Source organism: Salmo salar, chromosome ssa14 (assembly GCF_905237065.1).
Source record: "Salmo salar chromosome ssa14, Ssal_v3.1, whole genome shotgun sequence".
NCBI classification, from domain to species: domain Eukaryota; kingdom Metazoa; phylum Chordata; class Actinopteri; order Salmoniformes; family Salmonidae; genus Salmo; species Salmo salar.
Window position 1 is genome coordinate 35245983 of NC_059455.1, and position 27735 is coordinate 35273717.

The 27735-nt window shown below is 44.9% G+C and overlaps 1 protein-coding gene across 1 annotated transcript in view; it reads left to right on the forward strand.

Moving 5' to 3' along the window:
* Nucleotides 1–27735, forward strand: part of LOC106569478 (uncharacterized) — a 199875-nt gene that overhangs the window by 54858 nt on the left and 117282 nt on the right. Inside the window, exon 2 of the mRNA XM_014140868.2 lies at nucleotides 18630–20393. Coding sequence (XP_013996343.2) covers nucleotides 18885–20393 — 1509 coding nt within the window. The 5' untranslated portion in view covers nucleotides 18630–18884. The remainder of the gene's footprint in view (nucleotides 1–18629; nucleotides 20394–27735) is intronic.

The window sequence follows — 27735 nt, forward strand, 5'->3', positions numbered from 1 at the left end:
GGTGGTAAAACTCCGGACCCTATAGGGTATGACAGTGATTAATCAGTTGTAAAAAGGTTAAATATGGGCTATGATGGGACCAGTTTTTCTAAAATCAGGTCATGTTTTTTTTTTTACTCCTGGAAAAACTCCTGGCCCTTGTCAGGGGCGTCGTAAAGGACAGACCAAGGCACAGCGGGTATAGTGCTCAGCTTCTTTCATTTTAATGAGATAACACTTTTACAAAAAAATACAAAACCGACAACCGACAGTTCCGTCAGGTACTTACACAAAACGGAAAACAACCACCCACAAAACCCAAAGGAAAACAGGCTGCCTAAGTATGGCTTCCAATCAGAGACAACGAAAGACACCTGCCTCTGATTGGAAACCACACTCGGCCAAACCTGGAAAACGAAACATAGAAAATGAAAACTAGAATCAAAATCCCCTAGAGCAAAAACCCCAAAACACACAAAACAAACACCCCCTGCCACGCCCTGACCATACTACAATGACAAAAGACCCCTTTACTGTTCAGGACGTGACAGCCCTGTGGAGGATGAAAAACCTGTCAAACAGCAGCAACCTTGTACTTTTTTTTATTTTTATATTTTATTTGGACCTTGGACTGAATTATATTAAACTAGACAAACAGCGGGGCGTCTTCTACACAGACACAGAGCTCAGCTTGCTTTATACATGTTTGCATCATGTATGCTTATGCAACTGTAAACCTAATAAAAAATGGACTCACAGTCTGTGTCATCACTATTGTGTTAATTGATTCATTCCAGTTAATAATTTTGGATTGAAAAGGTCTATGCACCCTATCCAGCTCAAATAAAAAAATACATTCAAATTTGATTACATTCACATTTTCTCCTGACAAAAACAAATGGACTATAATTACATACCGTTACCAATTTGCTTACCCTGACCAGATGTACAGGGCACATAGGCTGTTTGCAGCTACTGTTGTTAGTAGCCTACAGTTAATCAGACAGAAATATTGTCTTGTTTTCATCCCATACAGCATGTCAGATCTCTAATGTTTAAGTGTAGCCTAGATTGCTGCAACATTTATGTAAATTGTTTTTGTTTGTGTCTGTTGGGAGTGATGATGCGTTATCACATTTGCTAAATAAATACCTGAGGAAAGTGGAAAGCGTAGCCTACTTGAGCGTGCGTTGTGCTAAAAAATTGCTGTGTCATCTCACTTTTAAAGGATCATGTGATGGAAGCTCTCAAAATCACTCTGAATTGAATTTGACATCCCAGAGAAGACAGTAGAAACATCCATATGCTCAGCAAGTAAAGCATCGTAACGTGCAATTAACTCTGCAAGCTCCTTGTAGTTTCCTCTAATCGTGCCCCTAAGTAAAAGTCAACTCTTGCATGCCGAAAAATGCAGTAGTGTCGATAAGCTGCTTGAGACCCTGTTTCTTCTTACCTTCTTGTTGTGTTACGCAGTTTGAATACACAGATCTTCATCCATTACACGATCGATGAGGATTTTTCCCAGAAGCTTGAATCTGATGTGGGAAATAAAAGGGGTTCTTCAACAAAAAATCCACTATATTGTCATTAGCGTTAGACATTTTGGCAGAGAAAACTGCACTGTTAGCAAACTAACTACCTGCTACTGATAGTGTAATTTATTTAAATTTTCCTTGCTAACTAACTCAACACAAAAAAAGTTATAAAACCAAGAAAACAATATGCAATCTACCTCCTCCATCTCCCGTAGTTTGAAGAAACTAATTTGAATTGAATTATGAAAAAAATGCTCAACTATCAGTATTCACTCTCAGTCTCAGTTTATCCAACAATGTCACCAACTCACCAAGCATCGAAATCACACATGCGTCGTACTAGGTTCATTCTTTGATCCTTTGATTGGATGGACAACATGTCAGCTCATACTGCAAAATCTTTTATTGGTTGGAAGATGTCCTCCGGAAGTCATCATAATTACCATGTAGGTCTATGGAAGGGGGTGAGAACCATGAGCCTTCTCGGTTTTGTATTGAAGTCAATGTAGAGGAAGATGGAAAATAGCCGTCCTTCGGCTACACCATGGCGTTACCCTAGAGGGTGCTGTTGAGACTACTGTAGACATTCATAGCAAAATAGTGTGTTTTATTCAGGTATTTGGTGATGTAAATATTAGGGATGCACGATATATCGGTGAACATATCGGAATTGGCCAATATTAGCTAAAAATGGCAACATCAGTATTGGCCCGGTGTCTAGTAAACGCCGATGTTAAAAACCGATGTGAAAGCTACCGTGCATACCTATATAACATAGGTACATGATGTAATGACGCCATTAACATTTTGCGCTAGACGTGCAACACAGCATTTCTAACCAAGCCCACAATGTCTGCTGTGTGGATCGAGCAGTCAACAAGTCGAGCAGTCATTTAAAAGAGTAAGAACATTTCAGCGAGACAACTCAAAGGCGAATCCATTAAAGCCAAGATAATGGAATTCATTGCCCTTGACAAACAACCATTCTCTGTCGTGGGTGATGTTGGCTTTCGCCGACTGGTCGAGCACCGGTACACACTACCACGTGCGCTATTTTTCAGATGTTGCCCTACCGGAGTTACACAGTATAGCATCACTGCTATTAGCTTCACGACATGCATACTATGGAACACCGTTTGGGTCTTTGTGTGTCAAAACAGATACAGTAGCACTGTCAAAGCTGTACAAAAAGTCTGCAAACAAGCAAACATCGGCCACGAACGATGTGCTTACAATACCGCGTTGGTAATAAAGCATAATTTGTTCGACTGCAACTTGTGGGGTAGCTATCTTTAGCTTGGTACCTAGCTAGCACCAATACAACCAGCCTGAAAACAATGACCAGTAGAAACTGCAGTCATTTTCATTATTCTTAGCAATGATTTAGGAATCCTTGTGAGTACATATTAGCTAGGTTTCCACTTGTTGTTCGCCTATTAAAACTGAACTTCAGATCATAAAAATAAATAGCTAGCCAGCTACTTAACCCTGTTGCTCAAAGCTAATGTTAAAAGCAGCCAGCTAGCTTCATCTGGCTAGTGAGGCTCGACCGGACTGGGTTATGTGTTGTGAAGCTAGGCACAATAGTGGAATTTGCGGTTTGCCTTCAAAATAAAGTACGCTATTGACAGTGATGCAAATGAATACAAATAGCAGAATTATGCCATACTTTTATTTTGAAGGCTAACCGCAAGTCCACTATTGTGGCTAATCCTGATTGTGGCTAGCTTCACATAGATGGGTCCGACCACCATTAATCAAATAAGAACTGTCTTATAAATGAGGGTTGTTTTAGATGATGACACCTACTGAAACAGCCGTTTTGCTATGTTTTTGGGGAAGAACATTGTTTGCATCCATGAGGTAGCTAGCTTTTTTTATGACCAGCGCTTGTAGGTGTGCGAGACAACTTTACCAGCATCATAGCATACGTATCTTTTTTGACACGCAAAGACCCGAACGGTGTTCCATAGATATCCTGGATGAGAATGAAACAACTGAACAAATGAACAACGAAACAGCACAGCAAGTAAGTGAAAGAAATAGGTTTTGATGATGTTTTACTGATAATGGGGACATATGTAAATGCCAACAAAATAACTTGTTGGTCAGTGTGGTGTGTGTAACCTTTATTTAACTAGGCAAGTCAGTTAAGAACAAATTCTTATTTACAACGACGGCCCGGGCGACGCTGGGCCAATTGTGCGCCCTATGGGACTCCCAATCACGGCCGGATGTGATACAGCCTGGATTCGAACCAGGGACTGTAGTGACGCATCTTGCACTGAGATGCAGTGCCTTAACACACACACATGGACGCAGCCGTCTAACTATTTAACTGTACTAGAATGCTTAAAAGGCCGCTAAAATCTTAAATGTCGGTTATTGGTATCGTTTTTTTGGGCAAGGAAATATCAGATATCAGTATCGGCCAAAATGTAATATCTGTGCATCACTAGTAAATATATATTTCATTATTTATTTATTTTCTGAAATTCACTGAGTTGGATGGTCCTCCCCTTCCTTCTCTGAGGAGCCTCCACTGCTCAATATACACTCTATTACCACTGAAAACAATCTGCCGAGCAAATCCAATCATGATTAAACTACCTGACCCAGCATTCATCCACTACCTAATCAGCACCAAGCGGTTGATCCCCTCTTCCTCTCCACTTATCCATCCTTCTCCTCCTCATCATTTCATTTTCTCTTCCTCCTGCAAGTGCAGCACATTCTGTACATTCCTTGCTGTAGCTAAAGATGGTATATTTTGTACAATACAAACCGGGATTGAGACCTCACTTCGGTCAATCTCAGAAAAAGGGAAAACCATGCTCGGAGAGTATTTATGCTGTGTAGGAAGTGTTAACGGTGTTAAAACCAACACCTCCTGCAAGCTGTTCCTCCTTGGACACGTCGTCAGTGGATAATGACTCAAAACTACACCTGTCCTTGACGTACAGCGTAAACATTATCAGTGAACCTGTGATTTATGGTTTTTTTTCTATTAAAAGCAATTAAATTGGAGTCAAAGTCTGATAAAACAGTGCCGTGTTACAATTGTCCAATACAGTGACAGGTTTAAGTTGGAGAGCCTGGCATATTGTAAAAAACAGTATTTCCTGTGTGTGTGTCTCTGTCGTCTAAAGGCCCTCTGTAGTGGACATTATCTGGTTAGGACTTCTATTATTATTCTGTTCATTCTCTTTCATCACTGCTCCCTGGTAGCCTGGCAACAGAGGGTTTGTTTTGAGGACAGGTTAGCCCTTCCTAGTGCTTTTGTTCCTGTGCAGTGATTCACAATGGTGAGTGGATGGAAGTCATCATGTCTTTACCCTCTGACTGGCTGGGGCCACACAGCGGATGTGAATGGGTGACAGAGAAGGACACACTGCAGGGTTAACCGACTGGGTTAACACACTGACCAACTCTGCAGGGAGAAAGAGATGGAAGAAGAGAGAGAGACTGATAGAGAGAAGGAGGGGTGGAGATGGGAGAGAAGGAGAGGGGGAGGAATAGGGAGAGAGAGAGATGTTGAGAGAATAGGGGGAAAGAGAGAAGAAGTAAATGGAGACGAGAAAGCAGGTTGAATCCTGGAATGAGCGAGAAAGATGAGGAGAAAGAATCGGGAGAGATTAAATGAGGGAGGGGGACAAGAAGAGAAAGAGGGAGATGGAGGAAGGGAGGAGAGAGTGCAAGAGATTGATGAGAGAGAGTGAGAAACGAATTCTCACTTCACTCTGGCCTGGAAGATTAAGGAAGATTAGAGAGATAGAGGGAGGGAGAGATGGACTGATAACTTCTACCACATGCCAGCCAGCGAGATATCTTTGAATGCCTAATACCCTGAGAGGGATAGAGAGACAGAGGGGGGGAGAAAAAGGGAGAATGGAGTTAGGAAGGGAGAGAATGGAAGATACAGAATGTGTGTCTGTGAAAGAGACAGAATTGGAGTGATAAAGGGATGGATGGATCAAAAGAAGGAGAGAAAAGCTGTCTCAGAGGAGTCCCTGTCTCAGAGGAGTCTTAATAGTAGTGGTCTGTGAGAGTAATGTCCCTGTCTCAGAGGAGTCTTAATAGTAGTGGTCCGTGAGAGTAATGTCCCTGTCTCAGAGGAGTCCCTGTCTCAGAGGAGTCTTAATAGTAGTGGTCAGTGAGAGTAATGTCCCTGTCTCAGAGGAGTCTTAATGGTAGTGGTCCGTGAGAGTAATGTCCCTGTCTCAGAGGAGTCTTAATAGTAGTGGTCCGTGAGAGTAATGTCCCTGTCTCAGAGGAGTCCCTGTCTCAGAGGAGTCTTAATAGTAGTGGTCCGTGAGAGTGATGTCCCTGTCTCAGAGGAGTCTTAATAGTAGTGGTCCGTGAGAGTAATGTCCCTGTCTCAGAGGAGTCCCTGTCTCAGAGGAGTCTTAATAGTAGTGGTCAGTGAGAGTAATGTCCCTGTCTCAGAGGAGTCTTAATAGTAGTGGTCTGTGAGAGTAATGTCCCTGTCTCAGAGGAGTCTTAATAGTAGTGGTCCGTGAGAGTAATGTCCCTGTCTCAGAGGAGTCCCTGTCTCAGAGGAGTCTTAATAGTAGTGGTCAGTGAGAGTAATGTCCCTGTCTCAGAGGAGTCTTAATGGTAGTGGTCCGTGAGAGTAATGTCCCTGTCTCAGAGGAGTCTTAATAGTAGTGGTCCGTGAGAGTAATGTCCCTGTCTCAGAGGAGTCCCTGTCTCAGAGGAGTCTTAATAGTAGTGGTCCGTGAGAGTGATGTCCCTGTCTCAGAGGAGTCTTAATAGTAGTGGTCCGTGAGAGTAATGTCCCTGTCTCAGAGGAGTCCCTGTCTCAGAGGAGTCTTAATAGTAGTGGTCAGTGAGAGTAATGTCCCTGTCTCAGAGGAGTCTTAATAGTAGTGGTCCGTGAGAGTAATGTCCCTGTCTCAGAGGAGTCCCTGTCTCAGAGGAGTCTTAATAGTAGTGGTCCGTGAGAGTGATGTCCCTGTCTCAGAGGAGTCTTAATAGTAGTGGTCCGTGAGAGTAAGTCCCTGTCTCAGAGGAGTCCCTGTCTCAGAGGAGTCTTAATAGTAGTGGTCAGTGAGAGTAATGTCCCTGTCTCAGAGGAGTCTTAATGGTAGTGGTCCGTGAGAGTAATGTCCCTGTCTCAGAGGAGTCTTAATAGTAGTGGTCCGTGAGAGTAATGTCCCTGTCTCAGAGGAGTCCCTGTCTCAGAGGAGTCTTAATAGTAGTGGTCCGTGAGAGTAATGTCCCTGTCTCAGAGGAGTCCCTGTCTCAGAGGAGTCTTAATAGTAGTGGTCTGTGAGAGTAATGTCCCTGTCTCAGAGGAGTCTTAATAGTAGTGGTCCGTGAGAGTAATGTCCCTGTCTCAGAGGAGTCCCTGTCTCAGAGGAGTCTTAATAGTAGTGGTCAGTGAGAGTAATGTCCCTGTCTCAGAGGAGTCTTAATGGTAGTGGTCCGTGAGAGTAATGTCCCTGTCTCAGAGGAGTCTTAATAGTAGTGGTCCGTGAGAGTAATGTCCCTGTCTCAGAGGAGTCCCTGTCTCAGAGGAGTCTTAATAGTAGTGGTCCGTGAGAGTGATGTCCCTGTCTCAGAGGAGTCTTAATGGTAGTGGTCCGTGAGAGTAATGTCCCTGTCTCAGAGGAGTCTTAATAGTAGTGGTCCGTGAGAGTAATGTCCCTGTCTCAGAGGAGTCCCTGTCTCAGAGGAGTCTTAATAGTAGTGGTCCGTGAGAGTAATGTCCCTGTCTCAGAGGAGTCCCTGTCTCAGAGGAGTCTTAATAGTAGTGGTCTGTGAGAGTAATGTCCCTGTCTCAGAGGAGTCTTAATAGTAGTGGTCCGTGAGAGTAATGTCCCTGTCTCAGAGGAGTCCCTGTCTCAGAGGAGTCTTAATAGTAGTGGTCAGTGAGAGTAATGTCCCTGTCTCAGAGGAGTCTTAATGGTAGTGGTCCGTGAGAGTAATGTCCCTGTCTCAGAGGAGTCTTAATGGTAGTGGTCAGTGAGAGTAATGTCCCTGTCTCAGAGGAGTCCCTGTCTCAGAGGAGTCTTAATAGTAGTGGTACGTGAGAGTAATGTTCTTATATTAGTAGCCATTTACATGAGCGTGCAGTAATCCTGGCTTGTCTGCTGGGTGGAGATAATAACAGAGCTATAGTACCCAGGTCCTCTACAGCTTCAGACCTCCCCACCCTCTCAGTCTAATACTATCCTCCAGTCCAGAGAATGCACACACACACACACACACACACACACACACACACACACACACACACACACACACACACACACACACACACACACACACACACACACACACACACACACGTCCAGTCAGATAGTGGACATTTCAACACCTACCTACGCCAAGAAACGACTGACCCTTCTCTTGTCCTCTCCTCTTCACCATGCCCAAACACAGACATCCTTTTAGAGCTGGGACGATAATTTCAAATTTATCGACACCGACCATACCGTAATCGCAGGCATTTTGCTGATATTGTTCATTACGATAAGTAGCCTATACTAGAGAAATGTGAAGTCTGAAATGAAATAAGTTGCTAATATGGGTGATTGTTAATGACCCAATTCAATGCGACAACCATCAAATTGGTAGTAGTGGTTAAAGGATCATAAAAATAAAAAAAACTTGTGCACATTATTATTAATGTATCATTCTATTTATTGTTATGGCATTCATTCAGATATGGATGTTTATCCACATCATCCAGCTCTACACCCATTCATGTGCTCCCTCTTATTGTCTCCAACTCCAGGTCAATCCCCAAGCTTAGACCTGGGCCCAATATTAGGGAAAGGGTTATACTGCCACACACACACACACACACACTCACAACTTTGTATCAGAGGGGAGCCTCAGAGAGGCCACTGCAGCAGACTCAATCCGTCATGGAGGATTACAACGTAAGCTTCTCCATGGCGATAGATGCGGTTTTATGGAAAAACACCGGGCTTTCTAGAAGAGCGGCTCTGTACATTAGCAGAAAGGGGATTCTCCGGCTCTGCAGTATCCTCATTGCCTAGACCGTCATGATCGCTCTCCTATAAGTGCTGACCGTGGGCTACCGTTGGTCTTTGACCTTCCCACCCTACCCTCAGCCCCCTTGTCAATTGTCCCCTGGCCCCTGCCCTCGCAGTGTGTGGTTGGATGATTTCAACTGTGCTGAGCAAGTTACCTCGGGGTAGAGGCGGGATTGGTGGTGGTGTGTGTGTATGTACAGTATGTGTGTGTGTTTGGACATCTTGAGCGGAGTTACAGCTGCTTGCTGGAAGCGAGCCAGATAACCCACATAGCATCACCCAGCATGACAACACTCCCTGAAATACAACACCCAACAAACTGTGATGTCAGAAATCTCCACATAACACATTTACATTTTACATTTAAGTCATTTAGCAGACGCTCTTATCCAGAGCGACTTACAAAATGGTGCATTCACCTTATGATATCCAGTGGAACAACCACTTTACAATAGTGCATCTAAATCTTTTAAGGGGGGGGTTAGAAGGATTACTTTATCCTATCCTAGGTATTCCTTAAAGAGGTGGGGTTTCAGGTGTCTCCGGAAGGTGGTGATTGACTCCGCTGTCCTGGCGTCGTGAGGGAGCTTGTTCCACCATTGGGGTGCCAGAGCAGCGAACAGTTTTGACTGGGCTGAGCGGGAACTGTGCTTCCTCAGAGGTAGAATGGCCAGCAGGCCAGTGGTGGATGAACGCAGTGCCCTTGTTTGGGTGTAGGGCCTGATCAGAGCCTGAAGGTATGGAGGTGCCGTTCCCTTCACAGCTCCGTAGGCAATCACCATGGTCTTGTAGCGGATGCGAGCTTCAACTGGAAGCCAGTGGAGAGAGCGGAGGAGCGGGGTGACGTGAGAGAACTTGGGAAGGTTGAACACCAGATGGGCTGCGGCGTTCTGGATGAGTTGTAGGGGTTTAATGGCACAGGCAGGGAGCCCAGCCAACAGCGAGTTGCAGTAATCCAGACGGGAGATGACAAGTGCCTGGATTAGGACCTGCGCCGCTTCCTGTGTGAGGCAGGGTCGTACTCTGCGAATGTTGTAGAGCATGAACCTACAGGATCGGGTCACCGCCTTGATGTTAGTGGAGAACGACAGGGTGTTGTCCAGGATCACGCCAAGGTTCTTAGCACTCTGGGAGGAGGACACAAGGGAGTTGTCAACCGTGATGGCGAGATCATGGAACGGGCAGTCCTTCCCCGGGAGGAAGAGCAGCTCCGTCTTGCCGAGGTTCAGCTTGAGCTGGTGATCCGTCATCCACACTGATATGTCTGACAGACATGCAGAGACGCGATTCGCCGCCTGGTTATCAGAAGGGGGAAAGGAGAAGATTAATTGTGTGTCGTCTGCATAGCAATGATAGGAGAGACCATGTGAGGATATGACAGAGCCAAGTGACTTGGTGTATAGCGAGAATAGGAGAGGGCCTAGAACAGAGCCCTGGGGGACACCAGTGGTGAGAGCGCATGGTGCGGAGACAGATTCTCGCCACGCCACCTGGTAGGAGCGACCTGTCAGGTAGGACGCAATCCAAGCGTGGGCCGCGCCGGAGATGCCCAACTCTGAGAGGGTGGAGAGGAGGATCTGATGGTTCACAGTATCAAAGTAACACAACACTGAGAAAACGCAACTTGGAAATCTACTCTGACATTCAGCCCCACAACTCTGAACTAAAAACCCAATATAAAATCGAATTCAACAACTAAAACAAAACCCAATCCAAGCCACAGAGGAACGTGAAGTAGAACACACTGAACAAAGTTCATTCATCATTGTCACATTACATTTTAAATGTTAGCTAGAGCGTCTGCTAAATGACTCTCTCTCCTTGGTTGCCTATCTGTTGGCACACAGTGCACATACACACACACACTCCTCCATATTACATACAGTAGAGAGGCCCCACAAAGCTACCTGGCTGGCAGACAGCACAAAGAAGATACTTAACCGCTCCCTCCGCAAAAAGAAAGAGAAAATAAATAAACAAACTGACCCATACAAAAACAAAATGATTTGAGATTGGGGCAAAGTCATTAAAATTACAAAAATAACTGTCACCAGCAAAATAAAGCGGAAGAGGAGGGGAGATGTATGCTAATAAGCCTGGGACTTTGTGACTCCAAAAGGGGATTAAAAAGTGTGGCAGCAGAGAGAAAGAGAGAGGCTCCAGGGCCTGAAACACAACAGAAAACTAGCTCAACTCAACATTACCATGCAAATAAAATAACATAGTGCTACAGTAATATAGTATGACAACACCACGACCCTCCAGGCCTACTATAGCCTACTGACCACCACAAAACTAATTATACATTATACATCAGTTGTTACACTTTTAAAACAAGTACCAACGAAGGCCCTACATAGACCTCAAAGCTTACTACATGATATACAATTCATATCATGCTCTGGTCTAGATTGATGTAACATCACACACGACAAGTACAGAGTGATATCAAACATAACCACAAGGCTCATTTGACCCCATGTCAGAGTAGCAACACATTAGTATGTTACAAACCACCACTGTTTAACAATCAAAAAGACGTAGCTGAGGGAGTTCTTGAAGAAACTTTCTATTGAACAGTGGCGGAAGACTATCGATCTGGATCAGGCGTCAGAAAACATTTCACTGTGCTGCCTGTAGAGATAAGCGTTTAGGGGTTTTAATGGAAGTGAGTTCTACCAAAAATGTATTTGAGCGTTCGGAGCGATTAAAGAGAAGCAATAATATTGTCTCCTTCACGGCTGTAGCCTTGTCGTCGTCTCTTTGTTTAGTGTCGTCTCATGTCTGTATGTGAGGGAGATATTCTCATTCCAAACTTGGGCATTTAAGTGTTTATTCATCTTGGAAATGTTCCTTTTCTATTAATGTACATGTGTTTCAAAGTCAAAACGTGTGTGTGTGTCTGTGTGTGTCTCCCTGTCTGTGTGTGTGTTATAGATGGGACGTAATGGGTTGGAGATGCATCGCGGGGATTGTTCGACACATTCTCTGGTGCATTAGCAACATGCTGCTCGCACGCACACCCACACACGCACACCCACACACGCACACCCACACACGCACACCCACACACGCACACACACCCACGCACGCACAACACTTCGCTGCAGGGAGAGTGTTCATGGATTCCGGGGGACGTTCTCTAAAATGTCAGGCAGCGTCTTGAGAAGATCAGATAGCTTTTTGATGTAGGAAGTCAGCCAGGCAGAAGAGCAAGAAAGGCCATTTTGATGGGCATAAGGTGGTTTTCTCTAAGTGCCTCTGCAGACTGAGTGACTCAACACACCTCTGTGTCCATGTGGAGCATTTCTACCCAGGAGACCTTTACACAGACCAGCAGAGCTGTCTGTTCCAAAAACACCCTCTGACCTTAGGTTATCATTGTGCCTGTGCTTAGTGAAGCAACTTTTGTTATTGAAAGTCAGGAGTGTGTTAAGATATGATGCCCAGTTGAAATGCTTGTCACTCAGTGTTTGTGTATAATGCTTGGTAAAAGCTTGGTAGCACATTCTACTGTGCAAAATACATATTTTCTCTCCGTGTTAGAAACATAGAACTCTAGTCATACAGATTACTAAAGCTTGATAACACCACTTTTGCTATTGAAATGTAGGAGTGTGTTAAGGTATGATATTCAGGTGTAATGCTTGTTAGTCGCCATCTGTGTATAGAGGTATATGCACGGTAAAAGCTTGGTAGCACGTTCTACCTTGCAAATACCCTCTTTTCTGTTAAAAACATAGCTCTCTGATGGTTTCCAGTGAGAATGAACTTGGGCAGTGCAGGGAGGGAATCAGTCTATGAATGATTTAACACTTGAGTGGATGTGAATGCCAAGAGGGGTCAGGGTTATAGTAGTAGTAGTATATCCCTATACTTACACACTCAGCGCTAAACATGTTCAATTCATAGTGATCAGATTGGTCGTTTTTTGATTGTGCCATTGGGATGTAGTAGTGAAGGAATGGATGGTGAATGAATGATATTTTCCCTTGAGGAAATTATGATTACATTGTGATGATTGGTAGACACATTCTCTGGTGCATTAACAACATGCTGCTTGTACTCCCCCCCCCCACACGCACACACACCCACTATTCCTTGTACTGTATACCGTCTCCCACAAACAGTTTCACTTGAACCCAGAACACTCTGACCTTTAACCCAGCTATAGACCCCTCTGACCTTTAACCCAGCTATAGACCCCTCTGACCTTTAACCCAGCTATAGACCACTGAGGTTTAATCTAGCTACAAACCACTCTGACTGATCTGGCACCCTGTGGATCATTAGGCCCTGTTTGTCTTTGTGTTACAATGATCCTTTTTTATTCTAAGCTCTTAGAAGGGAGCGGCCCTGAAGTGGACTTATCCTTCTGCACTAAAACAAGGATTACACCGCGCTTCCTGGTTCTCTCCTTTTGTTTGTTCTCTGTCTTTCTGTGCTGACAGACCCTCCCATCTCAGGGTATGTACCTCTTCAGGCCTGGCAGGGAATGGCAGGTGACTGGTGCCCAATGCCCATGCAGCCGTATTGCTCACCGCTTACTTTATTGTTTTGTGACAGGTTTCACCTGTAGCCCAGACTCAGTTAGTGTGTGGATGTATGAATTCCATCTGATTTATCCTAAACGTCTTCAGTGAGGAGAAGCGAGGAGGAATGACTACTCATCCTCCAGGTCTGCTGATACAGTTGAAGTCGGAAGTTTACATACTTAGCTTGGAGTCATTAAAACTTGTTTTTCACTCACTCCACAAATTTCTTGTTAACAAACTATAGTTTTGGCATGTCGGTTAGGACATCTACTTTGTGCATGACACAAGTAATTTTTCCAGCAATTGTTTACAGAGAGATTATTTCACTTATAATTCACTGTGTCACAATTCCAGTGGGTCAGAAGTTTACATACACTAAGTTGACTGTGCCTTTAAACAGCTTGGATAATTCCAGAAAATTATGTCATGGTTTTAGAAGCTTCTGATAGGCTAATTAACATCATTTGAGTCAATTGGAGGTGTACCTGTGGATGTATTTCAAGGCCTACCTTCAAACTCAGTGCCTCCAAAGAAATCAGCCAAGACCTCAGAAATAAATTGTATACCTCCACAAGTCTGGTTCACCCTTGGGAGCAATTTCCAAACACCTGAAGGTACCACGTTCATCTGTACAAACAATAGTACACAGGTATAAACACCATGGTACCACGCAGCCGTCATACCGCTCAGGAAGGAGACGCGTTCTATCCCCTAGAGATGAACGTACTTTGGTGCGAGAAGTGCAAATAAATCCCAAAACAGCAGCAAAGGACCTTGTGAAAATGCTGGAGGAAACACGTACCTAAGTATCTATATCCACAGTAAAACGAGTCCTATATCGACATAACCTGAAAGGCCACTCAGCAAGGCCACTCAGCAAGGAAGAAGCCACCACTCCAGAACTGCCATAAAAAAGCCAGACCACGTTTTGCAACTGCACATGGGGAAAAATGGGTACTTTTTGGAGAATTGTCCTCTGGTCTGATGAAACAAAAATAGAACTGTTTGGCCATAATGACCATCGTTGTGTTTGGAGGAAAAATGGGGACGCTTGCAAGCCGAAGAACACCATCCCAACCGTGAAGCACGGGGTTGGCAGCATCATGTTGTGGGGGTGCTTTGCTGCAGGAGGGACTGGTGCACTTCACAAAATAGATGGCATCATGAGTATGGAAAATTATGTGGATATATTGACGCAACATCTCAAGACATCAGTCAGGAATTAAAGCTTGGTCGCAAATGGGTCTTCCAAATGAACAATGACCCCAAGCATACTTCCAAAGGTGTGACAAAATGGCTTAAGGACAACAAAGTCAAGGTATTGGAGTGGCCATCACAAGCACTGACCTCAATCCTATAGAACATTTGTGGGCTGAACTGAAAAAGCATGTGCGAGCAAGGAGGCCTACAAACCTGACTCAGTTGCACCAGCTCTGTCAGGAAGAATGGGCCAAAATTCACCCAACTTATTGTGGAAAGCTTGAGGAAGGCTACCCAAAACTTTGACCCAAGTTAATCAATTTAAAGGCAATGCTACCAAATACTAATTGAGTGTATGTAAACCTCTGACCGACTGGGAATGTGATGAAAGAAATAAAAGCTGAAATAAATCCCTCTCTACTGTTATTCTGACATTTCAAATTGTTAAAATAATGTGGTGATCCTAACTGACCTACGACAGGGCATTTTTACTAGGATTAAATGTCAGGAATTGTGAAAAACTGAGTTTAAATGTATTTGGCTAAGGTGAATGTAAACTTCCAACTTCAACTGTGTCTGCTGCGGTTCAAGACGAGGACTGGGCTGTGTGTTCAATGGCTTTACGCTATTAAAACGTAGTGAGGGTCTCCCAAGACGGACCGGTTCTGTTTGTGGCTGCCTCTTCTCTCTGTTCTTTGTCCATGCATAATTCTAAGGGCGACTGTTCTTTCACTGCCTTCCTTAGAAGGGAACATTTTATTTTTCTTCTTTTTGACTTCTGTGGGTCCGGAGGCGGTCCCCTGAGCTTTTTACCAGGAACAGTTCAACAGAAAAACACACACATTAGTGTCATGAAGAGGTTGTATTTGTGTTTTTGTGTACTGTAACATTGCTTGCGTGCAGTATAACAGTATGCGTGTGTGTGTGTCTGTGAGTTGAGATAGTGTGTTTGTATGCGTTTTATACAACGGGTCTAATCCTGAATGCTTATTGGTAAAAACCGCATTCCAGTTATTACCTGCTAAATCTTTGACGTTGAAATGCCTATTTACTTTGTTCCATCTGACTGCGCAATCCCCTGACTCATCAGTCCAGCCAGGCAATTTATAAACTTGATCACCACAATTAAAAATGATCTAGACATCTCCTCACATTTCTTTTAGACAAACAGCTATAGTCCCATCTGACCTTTAACCCAGCTATAGACCCCTCGTCTAAAATAAATGTGGGATAATGTCTCGATACTTTTTATAGTGGAGATCAGCTGTCCCATAGTAATGAACGTGTCCGAGACAGGCAGGCAGCGATTCTCAGCCAGTCAAAATCATGAATCACCTGGCATAATTTATATGGATACATACAAAGAAATGTAAATTGAAAAAAAGGTAAAACGAAACAAAGTGCAGCTAGTTTGCAGTCTTTCCAGCTTCAGTTTGAATTGATTATGTTAGCTGTGTTGTTGGCTAGCACTCTAACAACAGTGTCTTGATGAGAGAGCACATTTTCTCTGCCAGGTGAAATCGCGCTTCATTAGCTCATTGTTATGGATGTATATAAGTAAATGTCACTAGAAAAGATGCTTATACAAATGCAGCTACTTTGCTGTTATTCTGGCTGCACTTTTGACGTGACTGTAAGTTAGCCGTAGTTGGCTAGCTATCAAGCAAGGGATAAGAACGCTGCCAGCCAGTATGGCAATAGAACATTTAGAATGAACGACTGGGTCACGTCCATAGATACAGAACAAAAAGACTGAACGACTGGGTCGCGTCTCTGGCAACGAAACCGATGGAACGAACGACCAGCCGGCTTGGGTAGCAACCCTAGATTTGTGTCGTGACTATATCTTCAGAAAGGATGAAATAGTATGACTAAATTCATCAAAATAATGTTCATGAAAATATGTCAATCATTATTTGAATACGTTGGTTATCCGTTGTATAAAAGTGATAATGCCCTCGAAGCCGGTGTTTGGAGGATATATTGGCACGGTTTGCCGGCACTCGACATTGTCTCGGGCCTAACAACACCTGTGTCAATATATCCTCCAAACACTGGCTTCTCGGGCATTATTACTTAAATGTATTTGTATTAAAACATTTTGTATACAGTGTCTTGAATAATGAAAGAATGGCTATGTTTTAGTTTTTTTTGTGTTTTGGAGGGAGGCTGTCTGTCCTGGTGTACTGCTGTGATAATATATTTGTGTAAGAGAGGAGGCTCCAGAGAGGAAGGGAGAGACAGACAGTGCGGATGGAGGTGAATCGTAATTTGAATTTTCAGTCTCGTTAAGTTGGCGACAGCCTTCACTGCACCGCGGCTCCCTGCGATCGATGGTGGAGATCTGCCTCTAATACTAACGAACCAAAAGATCGTTTGAGTTTGGTGCCCAAGGAAGGGAAAAATGTATTAAGATATTTATGGCCCCAATTAATCAGTTCAGTGAGAAACTCACCCGGGGGGTGAACACGGCAGGAAGCAGAGGAAAGTTAAAAGATGTGGGGGTGTTCCACCGTCCACGTACCATATGCCCCTTAATCACCTTTACCCCACAGTGAGGAGCCTCCTGGGGACACTAAAGCTCATCAGTTTCTGGATGAGAAAGCCTAGAGGAGACAGGACTGGTTGTCACACAGGTTGGTTGTCTCAATGCTTATAACTAAAAACTTGGACAGTGCTCTGAATTTAGTTGAATGTAGAAATGTGTTTATTAGAGATTAGTTCAGTAGAGATCCATGTTGTTCACACGTCAACATCACAAAACATTTAGATGAGGAAAATACAATTTCTAAGCTCCAGATTAGTAGTTATGAGCATTGTGATAACCAACCTGTCTCCTCTACCTTATACCGTGTGGAATGTAAAGCACGTCACCAGAGGCAGAATGAGGACAATTATTGACCGGTATATTTCAATAGACACAGCATGTGTAACACATGCAACCTGTTATCAACCTGCCATGTTCCCAACCCTACCAATGTATGGTCCTACAGGTTACATCATCCTCTCATTAAAACACAGTCACACCCTCTAGACCAGTCTAAGCCACTCTGTTCGACAGCAGAATACAGTCCAGGTACTTACCTGGATCAGCTGAAGGACTGCACTGACCCTGTTAAATCACTGGGAAAACACAGTCTCTGACACAACATCACAAATTGACACCAGTAATGAACCCCTCATCCAACCACACGTCCATATTCGACCGGTTTAACGTTACCCTGGAAATGTGTGTTGTGGTACTTTAGTCAGTAAATGTTCCACTTGATATATGAGTACTGTATAGGTTTTATAGCGGTATCGTGTGTCATCAATATGGCTGTCACCTGTCATTTTCAATGTCACTGGGCCGTCAACGGGAAGGGATTGGCTGATTGATTGGAGTTACGGAGAGCATAGAGGGTGAGTGACGCTACGACAGCACCATGATTGACACGGAAGGAGGAAAGGAGATGAAAGACGAGCAGAGGAAGGGATAGCATATTAAAACAAACCTGAGGCTGAGAAAGATAGTGAAACAGCCATGGATAGATAGGCTGAGATAGGGAGAGGTGGTGAGACATCCATGGATAGATAGGCTGAGATGGAGAGAGGTGGTGAGACATCCATGGATAGATAGGCTGAGATAGAGAGAGGTGGTGAGACAGCCATGGATAGATAGGCTGAGATAGAGAGAGGTGGTGAGACAGCCATGGAAAGATAGAGAGAGGTGGTGAGACAGCCATGGATAGATAGGCTGAGATAGAGAGAGGTGGTGAGTGGGAGAGGTGGGAAGAGAAAAAGACAAGGAAGAGGAGGAGGTGGAGGGGTAGTGCAAGGTTTTTTCTAAGAAAACGAGTTGTTTAAATGGAGAGAGTGAAGTAAGGAAAGAGTGCAAAAGGGGGAGGGAGAAGGACAAAGGGTGAAGGAGGAATCTTTTGGGAATATTCAGACCTCAGCCATGCCCCAATGACTGTACTGACAGGGCCTGTCTGTAACACAACACTGCTCAAACGTTACACACCAACACACTACACTGCACAAGACAAGACAGCACATAGTTAAACCAAAACACTTCACAACTCACAAAGTAACTCCAAATACTACAAGAAAGTACACACAAATAAGAGCATGGATCAGTATTGCGAGTGACAACACAGTACGACCTACTGAACACTACGGTCACAGAGTGTAACAACAGCTATCTGACTTCACCATGCAACGCACCAGTGCTTGTGTAAATGTGATTGCCGCTCTGTTAGTGGATCTGTCCTGCTTGTTCATCTGTGAGTTCTCCTACTTACCTTGCTGTGTTGCTCCGCTTTTAATTAGCATTGAAGTTTTAACTTAATTATCTTTATCTTTTCTCTCAGGTTGTTCAACCCTCCGTGGAACACTGAATGAGACGTTCTGCAAGACGGGAAAACAGCAGAGAGGAGCCGTGAATAGATAGAGATTTTTCGTGGGAAGGGCACCTGCCCTCCAGCTTAGTGTGAAGGACACGTAATGGAAGAGTGAGAGGGTGATACAAGGAAAGAGAAATAGAGGAGAGAATGAAGACAACCAGAAAACAAGTACTTCCTCACAGCAAGTGTCACTCAAATTAGCTCATCTCACCACAAGACAAGATGATTACCAGGAATCTGCTCCTATTGGTCTCCCTATGTCTGTGGGAGGGGCTTATGAGAGAAAGTTCAGCCACTAAGATCGTCAGGAGAAGAGGGGTCGGCGGGGCTTACTTGCTGAAGTTAGGGGAGAACAGAGTAGCCGACCAATGGGATTCAAGTGTGGATTCAAACGCGATGCCAATGGTGACTCATAGAAACTTGATTGGTCATGACCAGGGGGTTGATAGTGGCTCCAAAATACCCCAGAATCATGCAGCCATAACAGCTAATAAGGAGAGGGAGACTTTTAAACCTAATCCCGTGTTAGACTTGGAAGAAGACCCTGTCAAAAAAGGGGAGTCAACTCTGTCTGTGTCACTCAATGATAGGGAAGCCATCCAGGAGAAAGGGCTTAGAAAGAGTAGGAACAGCACCAAAAACGCTGAAAATCCCACCAAGACAGGGAGGATGGAGAAAGTATTCTTAGTCCACCACAGGCTAGACATGCACTCCAATAAAACCAGATTCAAATCCCTTCCCCGATCCAGAGTCAGACCAGATCTGAGCGTTCACACCACGGGGCTGCCAGGCAGAGGACTCACTAAGAATTCAACAAGAAACTTAAACCCAACCGGCAGCTACGGTATCCTGAAACTACTGTCAAAAGAGAACCTGGTGAGGATTGTGAACTCACAGATTCAGAGCAAGAACAGCCGAAGCAGAAAGAGAGATTTGATTGATGTGGATCGCAGCCAGTTGGAGGCCCTGAAATTACCGAAGCAAGATATGGCTGTCACTCAAAACCATTTCACATTGGATAACCAAACTGCTCTGCCACATGTAAGCCCAGTCACAAATCCTGATTTCAATCCAGAAGAGGCTGTTCACACTTTAAGTGTAGGCACTCCAGATTCTGATGTGGGAAAGGACAACTCTGAGATGAGGGGTTCAGATAGCACAGACACCTGGACGAACAAGCACATCTCTCACCCTCTGTCACTGCCTATGAATGAGGTCAGTCTCAACATTGAGAGGGAGGTGACCAACAGTCAGACTGACCCTCCAGCCACGACCAAGCATCTCCCCTCAAACGTTCCTTCTCAGACAGATGCTGGCCATCCCTCAGTGTTCACCCTGCAGCCCCAGGGAAAGGGGACTCAAGGTTTCGAGGAGAGTCTTCTTCACACAGCCGGACCACGACTCAAGATCCTGAGTCCAAGTGCCACTCAAGACCCTGTAGTTGGCGCTACAGAGTTCGTCAACAGCAGCCATGTCCTCAAACTCCGCCCAGACCCATACTGGGGGGTCGGCCAGGACAAGGCAGCCAGTGGGGTGATGACAGTCGAGTCCGAGCCCGGTAATGGCTGGGGCCTGGTGTTCCAAGAGGCGGAGTCAGATGAGGAGGAGGAAGAGGGGCCTGGTCAGACGGAGGGGGAGGGGACTCGGTCCCGCAGCAGAAGGAGTTGGATCTGGAACCAGTTCTTTGTAATTGAGGAGTACAGCGGGCCGGAACCTGTGCTCATCGGAAGGGTAAGAGGAAACATTATTAACTTGTTCATTAGTTCTATGAAGCATTTTTTTGTGTCTTATTCTGTACCAGGGGTCTTCAACTCCAACTCTGAACCCTATAACTGGCAAACATGATCCAAATAACCATGGTCCATCAGGTTTACTGCACCATAAACAGTATACAGTCTATTGGGAAAGTATCCAAACTCCTTGACTTTTTCCACATTTTGTTATGTTACAGCCTTATTCTAAAATTGATTAAATTGTTGTTGTTTTTTCTCATCAATCTATACACAATACCTCATAATGTCAAAGCAAAAACAGATTTTTAGAATTTTTTGCAAATGTATTAAAAATAAAAACCTGCAATATCACATTTATGTAAGTATTCAGACCCTTTACGCAATACTTTGTTGAAGCAACTTTGGCAGCGATTACAGCCTCGGGTCTTCTTGGGTATGAAGTTACGAGCTTGGCACACCTGTATTTGGGGAGTTTCTCCCATTCTTCTCTGCAGATCCTCTCTAGCTCTTTCAGGTTGGATGGGGAGCGTTGCTGCACAGCTATTTTCAGGTCTCTCCAGAGATGTTAGATCGGGTTCAAGTCCGGGCTCTGGCTGGGCCACTGAAGGACAGTCAGAGACTTGTCCCGATGCCACTCCTGCGTTGTTGGCTGTGTGCTTAGGGTTGTTGTCCTGTTGGAAGATTAACATTCTCCCCCAGTCTGAGGTCCTGAGTGGTCTGGAGCAGGTTGGCATTAGATCTCTCTGTACAGTGGTTCGTTCTTTAAAAGTTGCAGCGTACTGAGGCGCAGCTTGCATGGTGTCGCAGAATTCTATGGCACATTATTTAAGTGTGAACCACTGGTACCATTAATGCTAGTTAGTGCTAGTTTGAACACCAGTGGGCATCTTTGGGAAGCATTTGATAGCCTTCAGTAGTGGCTGTACTAGAGAATGCAGGCACGTGGGAGACGGGGGTTCAATTCAACGACGGGGAGGAAGGAGTAGGATGTCCTTGTAAATAAGAATTTGTTCCTAACTAATTCCATGGGGTGGCAGGTAGACTAGTGGTTAGAGCGTTGGCCTTGTAACCGAAAGGTTACAAGATCAAATCTCCGAGCTGACAAGGTAAAATTTTGTCGTTCTGCCCCTGAACAAGGCAATTAACCCACTCTCCCTAGGCCATCATTGAAAATAAGAATTTGTTTTTAACTGACTTACCTAGTTAAATTAAGGTAAAAAAGTGTGTTATTTCATTGTTGGGATGTCTTCACTATTATTCTACGATGTAGAAAATAGTAAAAATAAAGAAAAACCCTGGAATGAGTAGATGTGTCCAAACTTTTGACTGGTACTTGCTTAATTAATTTGGTTAATGTTATGGTGTTTCTATTCCAAGAAAAATGAAAAGCCCTCTGCGTCTCCGTTAGGATGGAACGGAAAATATGGCTCTGTACAACGTGACGGTCGGGAGTACAGTATAGGGCTATTTAGCTAAAGAATCTCTGTGTCATGCAGGAATGCGGGACACCGGGGTTCAATTCCCCAACAGGGAGGAAGGAGTTGGCGGTCCTTGTAAATAAGAATTTGTTCTTAATTGACTTGCCCAGTTAAATAAAGGTTACACTAAGAGCATAACATTTCTACACCTTAATTTTCTAATTCTAGTCTAACCAATACCCAAACGGAGATTCAGTGAAAATAAAAATCTAATTGATTTATCAAGACCAGTCCCCATGCTTGTCTCAGAGCAGCGCGAAATGGTGCTAAAATAGTTGTAGACTATTGCTTCTAACTTCAATATGCTCTTTAAATAAATAAGACCTACACCACTTTTAACAGCACATTACCCAACACTAGTGAGACTCATGTCGCGTACGGTAGGCCTACAGTATATCGAGAAATATGACGTGATTCTCAGCCAATAATTACATATAGAGAATTGGAGGATATTTCTGTAATTCAGTGAAATTTATTCCCATAGTAATTCGTTATGGATCCATAACTAAATAAACATCGGCATTTTGAAAGAGTATTTTTAGCATTATTTTATTTATGAAAGCATAAAGATGCCATTATTAGTTACATTGTTTTAGTTTGAACGTGTAGACTGGCACTAAGAACAGAACAATGGGAACGTTTCCCTAGTCAGTGCCATTATTAGTGCAATTCCCCTTAAAGTGTTGCCGGCGGGGTGGGGGTCCACCCTGCCTCCACCTTCCTCGTCCTCCCTTCCCCATGGGATAGGTCGGTCTTCTGTGCGTGGCTCTGCGGCCTATCCCGTGCCCCCTGCCCTCGTGCTTTGAACCTCACACGCTTTCAGTGGATACAGCTGGAGAACTGCAAGCCAATCCCATTGTGCGCCACTCGGGAGCCATGACCAACATGACCAATATATATTGTCCTGCTAATAACAGGGTTAATAATATATCTGTGAGAATATCCAAGTGGCTTTTATATCATTCTAAACTAATAATAATAATAATAATAATAGCTTTGCTTAGAAAATAACAATATTTTGGAGATGATTTTGTTTTCAAATAACGTAAAATGAGCGAGAAAAAGGTCATTCTTGAACATGGGGTGAGACATTGTTACTAATTTGTAAATATAGCCAGTTTGTTATTTAGAATTGTTTATTTCTGTTTTTAGAGAGAAACCAAAAACCTGCAATCATCTCATGGGTCTCCCAGTCGAGGGCAGCACAGGTATTGAACCAGCATCTGTAGCAACACAGCTTACACTGCTATGCAGTATCTTAGACCGTTGCGACACTCAGGCACTGTATAACGTGACTGGTCGGGAGTGTCCTACAGTAAGTAGTTCAGTAAGAGCAAAACTATCCTAATAAAATGAAATAATAAAAACCTTAGTGTAACAACAGTTTTAGTAAGTAATACTGAAGTCGTGCACAATTATCATTTCTATTTAGGTTTATGTCGCCCATTCATTGTCAGTTAGAGACACAGTAGGACCCAAAAGCATAATCAGTGATCTAACTCCCCCTTGCGCTGGTCTGGAGCATTGAAGTGGTGATGCAGGGTACCGTACTAAACCCCAAATTACCTCTAAATCCCGCAGCATAATCGCAAAACATTTAGTGGAGCAACCACTGTACTTTGCTCTGTTTATCTTTCCCTCGATCCTGATTAGTCTCCCAGTCCCTGCTGCTGAAAAACATCCCGACAGCATGCCACCACCATGCTTCACCGTAGGGATGGTGCCAGGTTTCCTCCAGATTTTATTTTTTATAAATTTGCAAAAAATATAAAATAAACTGTTTTATTGGGTCATTATGAGGATTTATGTGTAGACAACCTCTTTTTAATCCATTTTAGAATAAGGCTGTAATGTAACAAAATGTTGAAAAGGTCAAGGGGTCTGAGTACTTTCCAATGCACTGTAGCTCCCCAGGAACACAGTTGGAGACCCCTGTACTCAACTGTCCTAATTCAACCCTAACCTGTATTCACTTTATATATACCAGTGGTACTATTTCATTGTCCTTAGGAGCTGCGGGTTTGTATTGTATGTGAAATAAACCTACAATTGGAATTGATTTACATCAGCCCAGTCTACTCTGGTGCCTTCCAATCCCCATGAAGACCTTTATTAATCAATGAGGCACTGAGGCTCAACTAAAGCTCTTGAACCATACAGGCCCCTGGGACCAGTCATAACTAGCACCAATTCACACACCAATGGGAATTGACATCTTCATGAGAATGAATGTAGTCAAAGTTTTATCTCATTTCACTCCAGGTCCGGACCTGTCAATGTCCACTCTCTCGTGGCCAGCATTCCAGTAGGTCCAGTAGAATGATATTGCAATCTGGTTGATTTACATCTTACAAGCATAGATATTCACTATTACATTTACCACCTCAAAACACTAACAGCGGCTATATTTCTCCCCCTTCACTCTGATAATTCATTATAGCAATCGTGTAGCCTTATTCATCCTGCTCCTTTGGTTTTCAGAGACTTACTGTGGATGTGGGTTAGGTCACGTTGACTAGACATGAGCGTACTCAAGCTCTCCCTCTACTTAGCCTTAGAGTAGTGTGTTGTATACGCTGCTGTGTGTAGATGGCTACTGTTTAAGTCAGTGTGGCCAGTCTGCTGAGTAAATGAATAGTAATGATCCTGTGTGAGTGCTGCGGGCTGTCAGACAGCACTGCGAGAAAAAGATAGATGGGGAAAAAAGCCCCGCTCTGTAGGAAATGTCTCACTGTCTGCAGATCCTATTTTATAAACGCTTAGGCCAAATTGCTTCACGTTTTATATCCAGCTGTACAGACAGCCAGGCATGGGGCCCTCTCCGACAGAGAGAAGTCTGTAAGTAGCCATCTAACTATTAGGAAATGCTTCATTTGGGCACTTCAGGCAGGCCTTATAGTACATGATGTACAATAGATGAAAAATTGCCCAAATTGATACAGAACGTGCAAGGACAAGATGCATGAACTGAGCTGAATGTCCAGCGGTACAGATGGCCAGCATTGTAAGTCATTAGTGCAAACATGCTCTGAGGAGCAGGTATTTATGCCTGCAGATTGTATTGAGCTCTATGAGGGAACACAGCCAGACCACACACACGCCATATGATATTGCTGACACTTGGAGTCCTCCCAGAACACCAATTGTGTTTGTGTGCGTACCGGTGTGTGTGTGTGTGCATGGGTATGGGTATGTGTGTGTGCGTAATTTGTATCAGAGTGTATCAGCGATGTACATACATGGATAATGCTCTTGTACATCTTAATGCTCTTATGAATGTTAAATCTTCCGGCTCTGGCCCAGTACAAGCTACAGGCTACAGGCTACAGGCTTAGCTGGAACACACTGAAGATCAATGGGAACATGATGTTTTGCTTCTCCTTATTAGAGACATGATTATGGATAGAGAGAACTCTGATGGAGGAGCATGATGAATACTATATAGACTCCCAGAGCTTGTATACTGCAGTTCAAGGTCTTAGCCAACAGACACAGAGAGACATGGACACACGCACACGGACACACGGACACACGGACACACGCACACGCACACACACACACACACACACACACACACACACACACACACACACACACACACACACACACACACACACACACACACACGCAGATTACGATGCTATAAATAACCCTAACCCTAAACATTGATTGTTGTACATTAAACATGGTTAATGCCACAGTTCCCTGGTGGCAGACAGTCTGTGCCAAGCGCTGTACTGGATGTCTATGTTATCTACTGGTGGAGCCAGCATCTCAGCCTGGTGATAATTATGAATGTAACGTCTGTTGTCATCACATGTTCTGTAATGTGGCTTTCAGATTCTAACAGAGACAGTGTGAAATGGAATCCTGATAGAATACAGAGTAGAGAGGAGAGGAGCTGGAGTAGACGCGCGACTCCAGCCGCAGGGGGACGCCGGCTAGGGGGATGGCCCCGAGGGTGAGGAGGGGCCGGTCTGCGAAGGTGGAAATCACGGATGCTGTTGGGATCCAGAATGGGCTGCGAAGGTGGAAATGGGCTGCGAAGGTGGAAATCCTGGATGATGTTGGGATCCAGAATGTCCTCCACCGGAACCCAACACCGCTCCTCTGGACCATAACCCTCCCAGTCCACTAGGTACTGGAGCCGACCCCCATGATGTCAGGAGTCCAGTAGGGATCTGACGGTATAGGCAGGACCACCTTTGACATCCAGGGGATGCGGAGGGGTGTCGTGGGGGACAGCCTCAGCCAGGGGACCAGGAACCACCGGCCTGAGAAGGGAGACATGAAAGGAAGGTGAGATACGGTAGTCACTGGGGAGCTGTAATCTATATGTCACCTCGTTGACCCTCCGGAGAACCTTGAACGGCCCCACAAACTGGGGGCTCAGCTTCTTGCAGGGCAGGTGGAGTGGGAGGTTCCTGGTGGAGAGCCAGCCGTGATCACCAGGATGGAACACGGGAGCCTCCCTGTGGTGGCGATCCGCCTGCTCCTTCTGACGGTGGATGGCGTGCTGGAGTCTTACATGGGCATCACTCCACACTTATGCGTGCCTGAAACACTCATCCACTGCAGGAGCTTCGGTCTGGCCCGGGGTCCAGGGCCGGCTGATAACCCAGAACACACTGGAAGGGAGTCAGCCCGGTTGAGGAGTGACGTAACAATTTCTGGGCATACTCCGCCCAGGGAAGGAATCGGGCCCACTGTCCCTGCCGGTCCTGGCAGTGGCTCCTCAGGAACCTCCCCAGCTCCTGGTTCATCCTCGCAATCAATCAAATGTATTTATAAAGCCCTTTTTACATCAGCCGATGTCACAAAATGCTATACAGAAACCCAGCCTAAAACCCCAAACAGCAAGCAATGCAGATGTAGAAGCACGGTGGCTAGGAAAAACTCCCTAGAAAGGCGGGAACCTAGGTAGAAACCTAGAGAGGAACCAGGCTCTGAGGGGTGGCCAGTCCTCTTCTGGCTGTGCTGGGTGGAGATTATAACAATACGTGGCCAAGATGTTCAAACGTTAATCACAGTGGTTGTAGAGGGTGCAACGGGTCAACACCTCAGGAGTAAATGTCAATTGGCTTTTCATAGCCGATCATTCAGAGTTAGAGACAGCAGGTGCGGTAGAGAGAGAGAGTCGAAAACAGCAGGTCCGGGACAAGATAGCACGTCCGGTGAACAGGTCAGGGTTCCATAGCCGCAGGCAGAACCGTTGAAACTGGAGCAGCAGCAGGTGGACTGGGGTGGACTGGGGACAGCAAGGAGTCATCAGCCCAGGTAGTCCTGAGGCATGGTCCTGTGGCTCAGGTCCTCCGAGAGAAGAGAGAAAAGAGAAAGAGCTAAAGAGAGAGAGAAAGACAGAGAGAGAGAGAGTTAGAGGGAGCATACTTCGATTCACACAGGACACTGGATAAGACAGGAGAAATACTCCAGATATAACAGACTGATCCTAGCCCCCTGACACATAAACTATTGCAGCATAAATACTGGAGGGTGAGACAGGAGGTGTCGGGAGACACTGTTGCCCTGTCCGACGACATCCCCGGACAGGGCCAACAAGGCAGGATATAACCCCACCCACTTTGCCAAACCACAGCCCCCACACCACTAGAGGGATATCTTCAAACCACCAACCAACTACCCTGAGAGAAGGCTGAGTATAGCCCACAAAGATCTCCCCCACGGCACGAACCCGAGGGGGGCGCCAACCCGGAAAACCCCCAATCAAGTGATGCACCCCTCCTAGGGACGGCATGGAAGAGCACCAGTAAGCCAGTGACTCAGACCCCATAATAGGGTTAGAGGCAGAGAATCCCAGTGGAGAGGGGAACCGGCTAGGGAGAGACAGCAAGGGCGGTTTGA